The sequence below is a fragment of the Typha latifolia genome, chromosome 7 (genome assembly GCF_019914945.1).
Source record: "Typha latifolia isolate L0001 chromosome 7, TyphaL0001v2, whole genome shotgun sequence".
NCBI lineage: Eukaryota > Viridiplantae > Streptophyta > Magnoliopsida > Poales > Typhaceae > Typha > Typha latifolia.
In genome coordinates this window covers 3,592,150-3,603,754 of record NC_133092.1, presented here as the reverse complement: position 1 = coordinate 3,603,754, position 11,605 = coordinate 3,592,150, and the positions used below count along the sequence as shown (strand labels likewise).

The 11,605-nt window shown below is 36.1% G+C and overlaps 1 protein-coding gene and 1 non-coding gene across 2 annotated transcripts; both read right to left on the bottom strand.

The window, feature by feature from the left end:
• Positions 1-56: 56 nt before the first annotated feature.
• Positions 57-128, bottom strand: TRNAQ-UUG (transfer RNA glutamine (anticodon UUG)). The gene has a single exon. It is a non-coding gene; the product is annotated as a tRNA-Gln (tRNA).
• A 276-nt stretch (positions 129-404) lies between these two features.
• Positions 405-5,442, bottom strand: LOC140792222 (uncharacterized). The gene is made up of 5 exons (XM_073143077.1): positions 5,086-5,442; positions 4,575-4,789; positions 3,897-4,131; positions 1,182-3,241; positions 405-912 (listed from the first exon to the last, which is right to left on the bottom strand). The coding sequence occupies exons 2-5, from the start codon at positions 4,683-4,685 to the stop codon at positions 703-705; spliced, it is 2,616 nt and encodes an 871-aa protein (XP_072999178.1). The 5' UTR covers positions 4,686-4,789; positions 5,086-5,442; the 3' UTR covers positions 405-702.
• Between the last annotated feature and the right edge of the window lie 6,163 nt (positions 5,443-11,605).

The window sequence follows — 11,605 nt, the reverse complement described above, 5'->3', positions numbered from 1 at the left end:
TTGTTGACTCTGAAAGCTTTATATAGTGGTAATTTTTTTATTGTGTTTTGCAAAAAAGGTCCCACCGGGATTCGAACCCAGGTCGCCAGATTCAAAGTCTGGAGTGCTAACCACTACACCATGGAACCGGAGATGCTAAACTCTCGACTTTATTCATACAATTTTATATGATATATTACATAAAACAATATGAAAGAATTAGCTTAAATAAATTTCAATTCAATTTGGTAACCTCATTACATCTCGCAGATAATACTGTCATTTCTCTTTTAATGTATTGGGTTTAGCATATGAAGGACAAGAGGACGACACCTTCTGTTCATGATAATTGAATTAACAAGATGACGTCCTCAAAAGTACCTACTAACATACACAATTAAGTAGCTGCAAAGAGTACGAAAACGTTTGTATCAAGATGTGGGGATAGCATTAAGATTCATCCCAAGACAAATAATAAACAGTATATGCCAAAGAGAGATATACAACCCTATGATTCAATGTTCATTTTCGTCTTTGATCTGCTGCTAATCTCAGGGTTTTCTCATAGAGACTTGTACAACAAAAATCTACTATGCTTTGGTACATTGCTTTGCCAAAACTACTACTCCCCCTTGTTTCGTTTATATTATTTCACTTTGACATAAGAGCTCTTTAGGACAGCACACAGCATGAAGGGTACATGTGGTCATTCTCTGTTTACCATTAGGTAAGAATCGACAACCTGTGTTCTGAATGATTAGGAGAACGCAGCACATTTATGTCCCCGTTTGTATCATCCGGTGAGACTCCATGCTTCTCTGCGTCGAGCAGGAAATCGTCGAAAGTTGCTAATGATTTCAACTGCTGGTTAAGAGAGGCTATTGTCTTCTGGCACTCTGCCAGTTTGCCAGCAGCACGAGTGAGCTCTTTCTCCTGCAGATAAAACAAAAGCGTTACATGAGCAATTCCAAAAGTAATATTGCATCAATGCACACACGTGTTTGCAAGCTAATGCAGATGATGCAGCTCTTTCATAGATAACGTATGCATTAGTGTCTATTTGAACTGTTAAATACTCATTGAGCAACTGAAATCTTGGAATGTAATAGGATACCAAATTCCACATTTTCCAGATCAGCATACCTTGAGAGTGAAATTTGAGAGCAAGAACAAAGAGGTGGAAGAAATGCCATGAAGCTTACCTTTTTTACCTTCAAGTCTCCATTAATCACAGGTCGTTGGACATCAGGTTCATTCTTGTTTCTAGACAACTTATCTTCCAATTGTCGACACCTAGCTGCAAGCTCTATTGACATTGTCTTCTCTTTCAGAGCTTCATTTTCTAACAAATCCAACTTCTCACGTAATTCCTCAGCTTCTTTTTGCGCTAACTCAAGCTGATCCCGCAATTTATTTTCCTTTACTTGAGAAGCCTCTATATCAACTGCAAATACAGCAGACAGTTCTCTCTCCTCTTCAACCTTCTTTCCTAATAAACTTACCTTCTTCTGTAATTTCTCGATTTCAAGATGAGCCGACAATAGTTGATCTTCCAGTTCATTTTGCCTATTCTCTTTTGCTTCCAAGCTCTTACACTTGGCTAGAAGTTCTGCAGACAGTGCGCTCTCCTCCTTTGTTTTCCTTTCCAATAGATCAATCTTCTCCTGCAGCTTACTACTTTCCAAATGTGCCAACTCAATCTGAGACTCTAGGTTCTTCCCCTGTGACCCCAGTGCCTCCATATATTGGTACTTAGATGCAAATTCTGAGGACAAAGCCTTCTCTATCTTAACCTCCATTTCTAACGAGCTTAGCTTCTCCTGTAGCATTTGGATTTCCATGTGTGCAGATGCAAGCTTAATATCTATTTCCTTTCTGTCTGCCTCAATGACGTCCATGTTCTCGCACCGAGCTGCGAGTTCTGCAGACAATACTCTCTCTTGCTCAACTTTAATTTCTAAGAAACTTACTTTCTCCCTCAGCTTTCCAACTTCAGAATTTGCTGATTCCAGTTGGAATTCCAGTTCGTTTTTCTTGGACTCCAGAGCTTCCATGTTCCGAAATCTACCAGAGAGTTCGACACGGACGGCTTTCTCGTTCTCCAACTTTTCTTCTAGTAACTTCAACTTCTCCTGCAAGTTACCAATTTTGGTCTGTGCTGTTTCAAGCAGAAGTTCCAATTCTGTTCTCTTTGCCTCCATAGCTTCTACTTCCATCTCAACCACATGTTTTTCCCCATTAACTAAATTCAAATGCCTTTGCAGTTCAACTGACTTCTCCTCAGCTACTGCCAGCCGATGGCTAGAAACTCTAAGCTGAGTTTGTGCTTCATTCAAGGACTTCTCTAGTTGCGCTTTCTCAGTGGACATCTTCTCAAGCTTCTGTTCTAACTCTGCCATTTGGCGATGCACGTCATCAAGTTCATTTTTTGATGAGCTGTCTCTAGTAACAGCAGTGTCAGAATCAGTTTTCAGCTTATGGATGGAGTTTTCATGGTTATACTCGGGCTGTGCTGCGAGCTTTTCCATCTCAAGGAAATCATCCAGTAATTCAATTTCTGCAGTTGTAGTATATTTTTTTGTACTGCTTTTCTCATTTGTGAACTGATCGAGCTCAGCAATTAGAGCTGATGCCCATGAATCTGAGCAGCTTGGCTCGTTATCCAGACCAAACAACCGTTCTCCGCTATCTGATTGACTATCCGTCAGGGACTCCACACAGACTGAGTTAGGAACAGACTTGAGCTCAGTAGCTAAGGACGATTTGAGTGCAGCAGCTCTCAACCTGCGGCATTCAGCTTCAAGCTTAGCGACTTTCTTTATGCTCTCCAAGTGTTGTTTACTAGCTGTTTCTGCTGCTCTTATGCTTAGCTCCTTTTCCAGAGTTCGGAATTGAAGATCTTCAGAATGTGCAATTAGTTCAACTTTAAGAGCAGCGTTCTCTTTCTCAAGAGAACCAAGTTTTGCATGAAGCTCATTGTCACTGGAGATAGAAGTTTCACCTTTAGCTTCCAGCTGGGCTTGGAAGAGAATAACTTGTTTCTCAAGATCCAATTTTTCAGACTCCCATTTACGGGTTTGCTGAACAATGGCATCTTGGATTTTCTTCTCTTGCTCCTCTCTTAATTGCCGGAGCTGTCTGACGCATTCCTTGAGTGCACCCTCAAGATGGCTAGTTCTATCTTCAAGAGTAGAGTTCTTCTTAGCTGCAGAATTGAGCTGGTTTTTCAAAGCAGCAACTTCCTTTTCTGCCTTTTCCCAGCCTAGTACGATGAATAAAACATGAAGACAAGAAAAATAACTCTCTCTATGTAAACATTACATGAAGACAAGAAAAATTAACTCTCTATGTACCACCCAGTGACATGAAGTCATTAATGTTCTCTGTTTTAGTCAAAATTAGCACAGTTTTCACCATATTTGAGAAACTTGAGTGTGTGCTCTTACACTAAATTTTTGATGCTAGATATCAAACTCAACAGTTTAAATTCCGACAAGTATATGTTTATTGTGATCCTAGAGTGTACAAGCCCAAAAGGAAAACGGATAAAAAGATAGAAGTAAAAAATAATAATAATAAACACGTCTGCAAGCTCTGGACATTCAGTGGTAAAACTTGACATATTCCAGATGAGCAGAAATTCCTAAGAATTGTAAAATTGATAGATGAATACCCAGAAATCAGCTTACTTATAATTAACAAAGTGTTAATATAAAAGAAATAAAACAAGAACTCAAGCTATAGGAAAAGGCTGCATTAAAATTTTCTTGATTACCAATCAGTTATTTAACTCGTATAATAACCTTGAAAACTTGGAAACAACATCTTCTGAAATGAGCTCAAACTGAAGTGAGTTTCCATTAGAATAGACTAGTTGCATCCTTTATTGCTTAAATGCTTATGGACACGTCGCTTACCCAGAACAGCTTCTTCAGCTACTTTTGCATGCTGCTTCACTAAATCCTCTTTAGCATCAATATTCAGAAGTGCAGCAGATAGTTTCTCAGTCAAATTCTTCACAATCTCGTTGACTTCACCGCCGTTACCTTTGGACAAGACCTCCGAAGTCTTCACAGTTTCATTTTCGCCGCCAATACTTTTTGATAATACCTCTGGTGATTGAGCATGATTTGGAGAAGCCCTATACACCTCCTGCTCAAAATCAATATAGTTAGCTAATATTGAGCAAATCCACTCAAACTATAAATCTTATTATGGGTACCAAGTGAAAATGCAGCTACCCTTATTATGGGTAACAACTATATTGACATGTTTTCTACTCCAAACTATCAATCTTCAAGCATTCTACAAGAGTAAACCCAATTCAACAAGACATTGATTCTTCTTCAGCCTTCTGTCTTTCTGACATAAGCTATGTGCACCACGCAATTTCCATTATAATTATGATAGAGTAATGCAGCAGGAATATATATATTGAGTAATGAAGTAAACAAAGAACTTCTTTTAAAACTAAAATTATAACCAACAAAACTCATCCCAAAGATCCAAACTCTAAGTAGATGACGCAAATTTCATTAGTATCCCGATTCATAGGCAAAATGCATCATACATTTGATGAGCCAAAAGAGCCGCACCTGATCATCTGAGTACCTCTCTGAATGCGAAGACACTGACCCCGAGCTCTCAGTCTCACCAGGACTCTTCTCCGACGATTTCCTCCGCCATAGCCAACTCCGGCGGTCCATTTGGAATCCACACCATGCAACTCTTCACTTCTCCTAATGTTCTTTCCTCATCCAAAAAACTCTCCCATAGATCATCACCATAATACACTCAGAAGTTTAATCCCCTTCACAAACAAAAAGTTCTAAAGTATATGAATCTACGGATGAAAACCAAAACACCCGACTTGAAGCTGAAAAAAGAAGAGAAATGATTTGAATCCAGCAAAAATCAAAAGCTACCCATATGAGAAACCCCCAAAAGGGACGCAACCCACCATCCAAAATCTCAACTTGGAAAGACCCAGAAACCTATCCACCGATCAAACGGCCCAAAAAAATAATAATAATTAAAAAAACCCAGTGTGAAACCACCCGAAAAACGAGGCCAAGAACAGGGCTTGAAACAGTAAACAACGGCAACCTTGCGGATGTTCGAATGCCAGCAAAGAATCCCAACTGGGTCTCACTCACTGTTCTTCTCCAATTGGCGTTAAAACGTACGGCAACCCCTTTTTTCACTGTATGACTTTTTCCACAACTCTTATCTGCTTCAAAGAAGACATGAGGAAAGGAGAAGGCCCCCTCACATGTGGGCCGCCTCACAGCCTTCTTCTTCTCTCGGTGGAGGCGACTCCGTTCTCGGTTTTCAAAACGGAGTCGGCGTTATTCCCGCCCATGCTCCTTTTGGCTGCTCCTTTCCTCTCCGTAATTGCTATTTGTCGCAGAGACACAGAGAGAGAGCAGAGAGAGAAGAAAGAGATTAGTCCATGTTTTAATGCCTACAAGTAATATTTGACCAATGAGTGGTGGTTTAGTGTAATTGGAGTTTGTTTAGCTACTTAATCATGCTAATAAACAATGATTAGATGAGCCTTCCAAGAGGCCTAATGATTTCTTTATTTAGTGAAATGACTTCCTTAGACTGACTAATATCTTCTTCTTATTCTCTATTTTTAAAATCAGGTAGTTGGTTGCATTCATCTCCGCTAACAATGGTTGGAAATATTTGTTTGAACTATTTTTCTTAATGTAGTACTTTTACAGGTATACCCCTCCAAAGTTCCTTATTTGTGTAAATACTTTCTAATTTTCATATTTACAACTCTTGGATTTTGCCTAGTACTTAAATTATAAATATATATATTAAAATCCTACTAATTAATAAATGAAAGGACATAAATATCCTTTACAATTAAAATAAGAGTATTTTAGTCTTTTCATAAATATACCGATATGCTTTTTTTTTTATTTGATATAATTATGGTTTAAATTTAGAGATATTCGTTGGAGACAAAGTTGTAAAGAATTAGATAAATTTTATAATGCATGTAAAATAATATCGCAGATATATATATATATATATGAGATTTAGAAGGGCATCTATGTAAAAGAAATCTGAAGAAATATTATGTTTAGCATATCGTATTTTGCACTTAAACATTATTAAGTTCCAACTTTCTCTTTATTTATAAAAATAATGAGAAATAATTGCTTTCAAGACATGCATGGGCTGCCAACCATCTCCATACTATCTAACTCTTAATCCTAATCACAACTTATTCTTAATCGAATCTTCTAACCTCTGATTAAACTAACTGTTACCCCACCTTGCAATGATATGCCTCTCATGTCAACTCATTAATTGAACTGCTTCAGCTTAATTAACCTCCAAACATTTTCTATGCATTCTTTTATTAAATAAAATTATCCTAATCTCAGCCTACTTAGGCATTAATTTTGCAGATTAGGTTTAGTGCAAAGAACTCCCCTTGCACTAGTTGTTTCAAAATAATTAACTCAACTCCTCTTAAATAATAATAACAATCTTAGTATAATTTGGCATAGTAAATAATATGATCCTTTAAATAAAAATAAATTATTTTGGTTCAGCACATCTGTCTCCCCAACATATTTTTATTTTTTAAATATCTAATTTACTTCAAAACATAAATACAAACATATGTAAGTTTTGATATATATATTTGGATCTAGCTTAATAAAATCGTTGAAATAGATAATGATTTTCTTAGTAAATCAATTTTTGCATAAGTTATTTTTTAGTTTATTAATTTATATTTAAAATTATTTGTTTAATTTACCAATTTTATTAAGCTGAATTTTACATTTTTAAGTTGAAAAACTAAGAAAAGTCCAAGTTATGATATTGGCGGTGATAAATACAATAATAATAATAATAATAATTCCAACTTGCTTATGATGTGACACAGGAGCCAAATAGCAGTGAAAATGAATGATGCATAAAGAGAGAGGTTGTAATTCTAATCTATATATACACATATATATATAGATAGAAAGATAGATAGTATATGACATGCATTATAATTTGCACATTATATTATTAGAATTCAGTGATGGACAATTCATGCACCACTTGAGCTAAAGAGCTAATTGAATGCATGGCTTATCAGTTCCCAAATAATTGATGTCACAGTTGTCAGAAAGAGATCTCTCATTCTACTCTCTATCTAGAATAACTTAGGTTGGAGGAAATTGTGTCACAGGAGAGAATATTTTTGGGCCTAAGACAATTCTATGTCTGTATTTTTCCCCCCAAGAAATGGAAATAAGACACCAATTAAGTTCACTGCTCACCTATTCTTAGTTTCAAGGATTGATAATTTCGAACCCTAAATTATCAATAGAGAATTCGTCGGAGAGTAGCTCCGCCGATGGAAACACTTAGAAACTTCCAATTTTCTCTATTATTAGAAAATAATCGTTGTACTTCACAGGTCACATTATTTTTATAGATCAAGAATATCTCGACTCTTAACTACCAAAGCGTAATAAATAGTAGGTATTTTACTTGCAGGGTATTGGGCGAATAATTTTAGCAATACTAGCTAGATATTATTTATTATATTTTGTTTGTTTTTTTTCATTCAAGTGTGGAATCCAAGTTAGAGACAAAGGGTTCAAATCTAATAGACTTGGTACCTACCTCACCATGTTGTTTGTGCCCTAAGTGAAAGGGATTTGAAGCCTTCTTCTTGGACTATGGATTCCTCATTTTCTTTCCATCCAACTATGAATTGATTTTGGAACTATACGGTAGCTTGTGCATCCTTTTCTTCCATCAAGAATAAACATTTAGCATACCAACCTAGCCCTACACTTCCTTCCTATAATCCTATCTTATTTCTCTCTCTCTCTCTCTCTCTCTCTCTAGTTTTGCCAACCCTACCTTATAGATCATAATCCCTAGCTCATTTATGTCATTATATTGAAATGAGAGACCCCACCAAAATAAACCTCGGTGTGACATGGATTCTTGGTGACTCTTTTGGATAATAGTTGGCTTTGTGTCCCAATTTAATCATCATCTAACATATTTGATCACTAATCTTTGTGCACTTGGATTGTTTCTTTGAGTTAGGTAGGCATCACTTACTTAGGTGATAAGATTTGCCTCTTCCAAACAACCTCTTTAGTAATAAAGATAAAAATATATAGACCGCGCTTAGGTGGGAGCCTTTCATAAATAGGAATTGAATTACAAATACGATAAGATCAAGATTTCAAATCATTAAAAAAAATTGTATAAAATTGGGTGTTAGATGCAACTGTCTCTAAAGAAGTCATACTACCCTTTAATGTCATTACTCAACCCTAATGCACCCAAATTTAAGAGTATATTTCTATGTATAAATTAAGGTTTCAAACAAAGGACTTCAATGTTTGGTAGTCAAAAGCATCAGCAGTGAACCAAAGTGTAAGACAGACCTTTCCATCCTTGAGAGGTCTCAATGGCAACTTAACTGTGTTCACAGATATGGGAGCAAAATAACATGCCATCCAAAAAAAAAAGAGGAAAAGGGAGGGATGGATATGTAAATATTGTAACCCATTTTCATATTAGCATAACTTAAAGGTAGGCTGAGAAATTAAAGGAGAGACATTTGTACCTCATCGATCACATGATGAGCACGAGCAATTATTGAAGTCCAACCCCACAATCCATCATGAGACATGGACATGGATGGAGTCAAGACCTTTAACATCCACTTCCCAAGGGCTGAGAGAGAGAGAGAGAGAGAGAGAGAGATTAAGTGGGGGATGAAACAACTCACATAAAACATGCCAAATACTAAGGAAGTTAGTCCAAAAGAATAAGGAAGTTTCGCGGTTTGTATAAACCTAACATTACAGCAAAATGAGAATGGAAACAAGGCATGCTCCCTTGTTCATTATATGGACTGCCCTATAAGCTTAAACGTTCCCAGGAGAAGGCCTAGTAAGTAATAAAAGAGCTTACTAAGTTGTCCAACTTATGCCGCCGCGGCGGAGAAGACGACTCCATTGTGTAGCCTATAATTAATTAGTCTATAAGTTTATAATCTAAAAAAATAAAATATATAGAATCTAATCTGAGTAATGCCTACCTAATCAAGTGGCGATCAATATGGGAATTACTAATAGACCTAATTATTTAGAACTAAATTTTTGTAGATGTGTCGAAAGTCTAAACTCTAGTTATCGAATGTTCGAACGGCCCACGGCCCAAGTCCATTTGGGTCGTAGAACCCGTTAGGGCTCAAATCAATGATAATATAATAAGAGAAGAGAAATTAAAAAGTTTAAAAATAAAATCGTGCTGACACCTAAAAAAAAAAATACTCCAAGAAAATAGAAGCCGAAGTGCTATTTTCTTTCACTAAAATGATCATGATGTCAAATTGGTCTTCTCCAAAGAGAATAGGCCAAGAACTTGTGAGTTCTAGACTCTTCTGGAGCTCTAACATTGATTCAGGGAGATGGACGTGGTCTCTTCACTGCCGATCACATCACAGCCCATGCATCCTATCCACTAAACCTCGATCGCTATCGTACAATCCCTCACTTCTTGGAAGTAAACGCAGCGCTGCTCTCAGTATCAGAACGAAGCCAGTTAATTGCATGCAGTACTAGTTATACATGGCTCAGTCCATTCTCATGTCTAGCCTCCTCGGTGGCCAAGTTCTAGCCTCCAAGAGACAACCATTGCTTCGATCTCTCTCTCCGGCCGATGCCGTTCTCGCGTCTCATTCTCTTTCAGGCCTTAAAACAAACACCTTGCTCCTCCTCCTTCCTCTTGCTCTCCAACCGCTTGCATCACCTAAGAAGGCCCAAAATCTTCTTCTCATCCATGAAGAGCTACCTTAGTTAGCTCTTTGATTGATTAGCTCGATCGGACTTGTGGTACAACTGTTTCTATAGGTAGAGAAGCCCAAGACAAAGGTTGAAGATGGCATCTTTGGCACCTCAGGGAGCTCTTCGTCGGCATTTGCAGTGAGTGATCGATTAATATATTATATAATTGTGATCGATGATGATAGATAATTAATTGAACCAAAAGCTTAAGTCGTTAAGTAATAGATTGAAAAATAACGAGAAAGATATTCACTGAAAACTATGAGTTTTGAAGAGTATACACCCAACACAACTATAAAATTTAGAAAAGAATGCACCCAAATAAAAATCTTTAAAGGGTATACATGCAAAGAAAAAAAAAAGAATTTTACATAATTAGCTTAAAACTTTTAAAATATTATTATATTCTTTAAATTATTTGAATTGTCATTAAAATATTTTAACTCTGTGGTTAAGTTTTTTAAAAGAGCACAATAAATTTGATGATAATTATGATATTTTTGAAATTTTTGGGTGGCAATTATATAAAAGTCTTAAAAAATATATCACTTAATTTTTCAATTTCTATCATATAATTATTCTTCTTCTTCTTGTTCTTCAGCATTGAATACAGGGACCGGCAAGTTCCTAACAGATGAGGACAAAGATGATTGAGCTGAGCAAGCTTTATGCTTTATGTTACATTTATTAGCTACTAGTGTTATATGATATACAATCCCTGAAATGAAATATTTATCAGAGGTCTGGAGTTAGAATCCTATTTTCAAACACTACTAGAGTATTTTTTTTTTTAATGTATACCTCTCCAAAAAAAATTTTACTTGTGCTTACCTTTCCAAATTTTATACTTGTATATATACCTTTCATAATCCATAGTTTTTGCATGGATTCCGTTGAGTTTACTTTTTTTACATATATATATATATATATATATATATATATACAATCTATCTTAATGTACTATTAGTTATGTTGAGGGTTTATGCATGCAAATAAAAGAGAGGATTATATATGTAAATAAGAGAGTTTAGAAAGGTACAACCCTATAATTCATTTTCAGAAGCCATTTGATGACAGGTTAAAATTTTAAAATAAATAATTAGTAAGTTAATAATAAGTATCTCGATTCTAGTAATCATGTTTCCATGATATCATATCACAAGAATCCACTAGAAATTCTCCTTAAATGTGTGCTACTTAACATCAGCCAACTCATCACAAGCAAATTGTAATATATTGAGCCTGAAATGGATGTATTTGGACTCACATAGGAGAAAAATAGCAGAGAAATAAAAAATAAACAAAAAGGTGGTTTTCTTCTACTCATGTACTAATCCCTCTCCAGATCATCACCTACTAACTTTTTGCAATAAAAATTTTAGTACAGAAGCTAAAAGTTAAGCAAGCTAAGCTCATGCCATGCCCACGCATATTACCTCAAAAGTTGCAAATTTTGTGCTGTTAAGAAGAAAAAAAGGAGGCAAAGTCACAATTTGCTTTGATGGAAAAAGAACATACAAAGATGACAAGGCAAGTCGATATCTTAATACTTCTTGTATAATAATTGACTGGTTATTCTAAAAATTTATATTGTTTGAGAACAGTAATTTTTATTTTATTTTAATTAAGTGGAATGGAGAATTATATTTCAATTAATATTCTTATTCTCTCAGGCCAGCCCTAGCTCTTTGCTAGGGGATCGCTCGCGTCTTTTTCTTCTACTGAGAGCTTCTCCCCGTCGTTGCTGCGGGCTTTCCCCCTCCTCCACTCCCCTGGCCACCTTGGCTAGG

Bases quoted from the DNA above. Each gene is read 5' to 3' on its own strand.
- LOC140792222 (XM_073143077.1), bottom strand. From the start codon at position 4,685: ATGGACCGCCGGAGTTGGCTATGGCGGAGGAAATCGTCGGAGAAGAGT. The intron at 4,132-4,574 runs GTGCGGCTCTTT...GATTTTGAGCAG, and splicing joins AGAGGTACTCAGATGATCAG to GAGGTGTATAGGGCTTCTCC. The intron at 3,242-3,896 runs GTAAGCGACGTG...TCATCGTACTAG, and splicing joins AGCTGAAGAAGCTGTTCTGG to GCTGGGAAAAGGCAGAAAAG.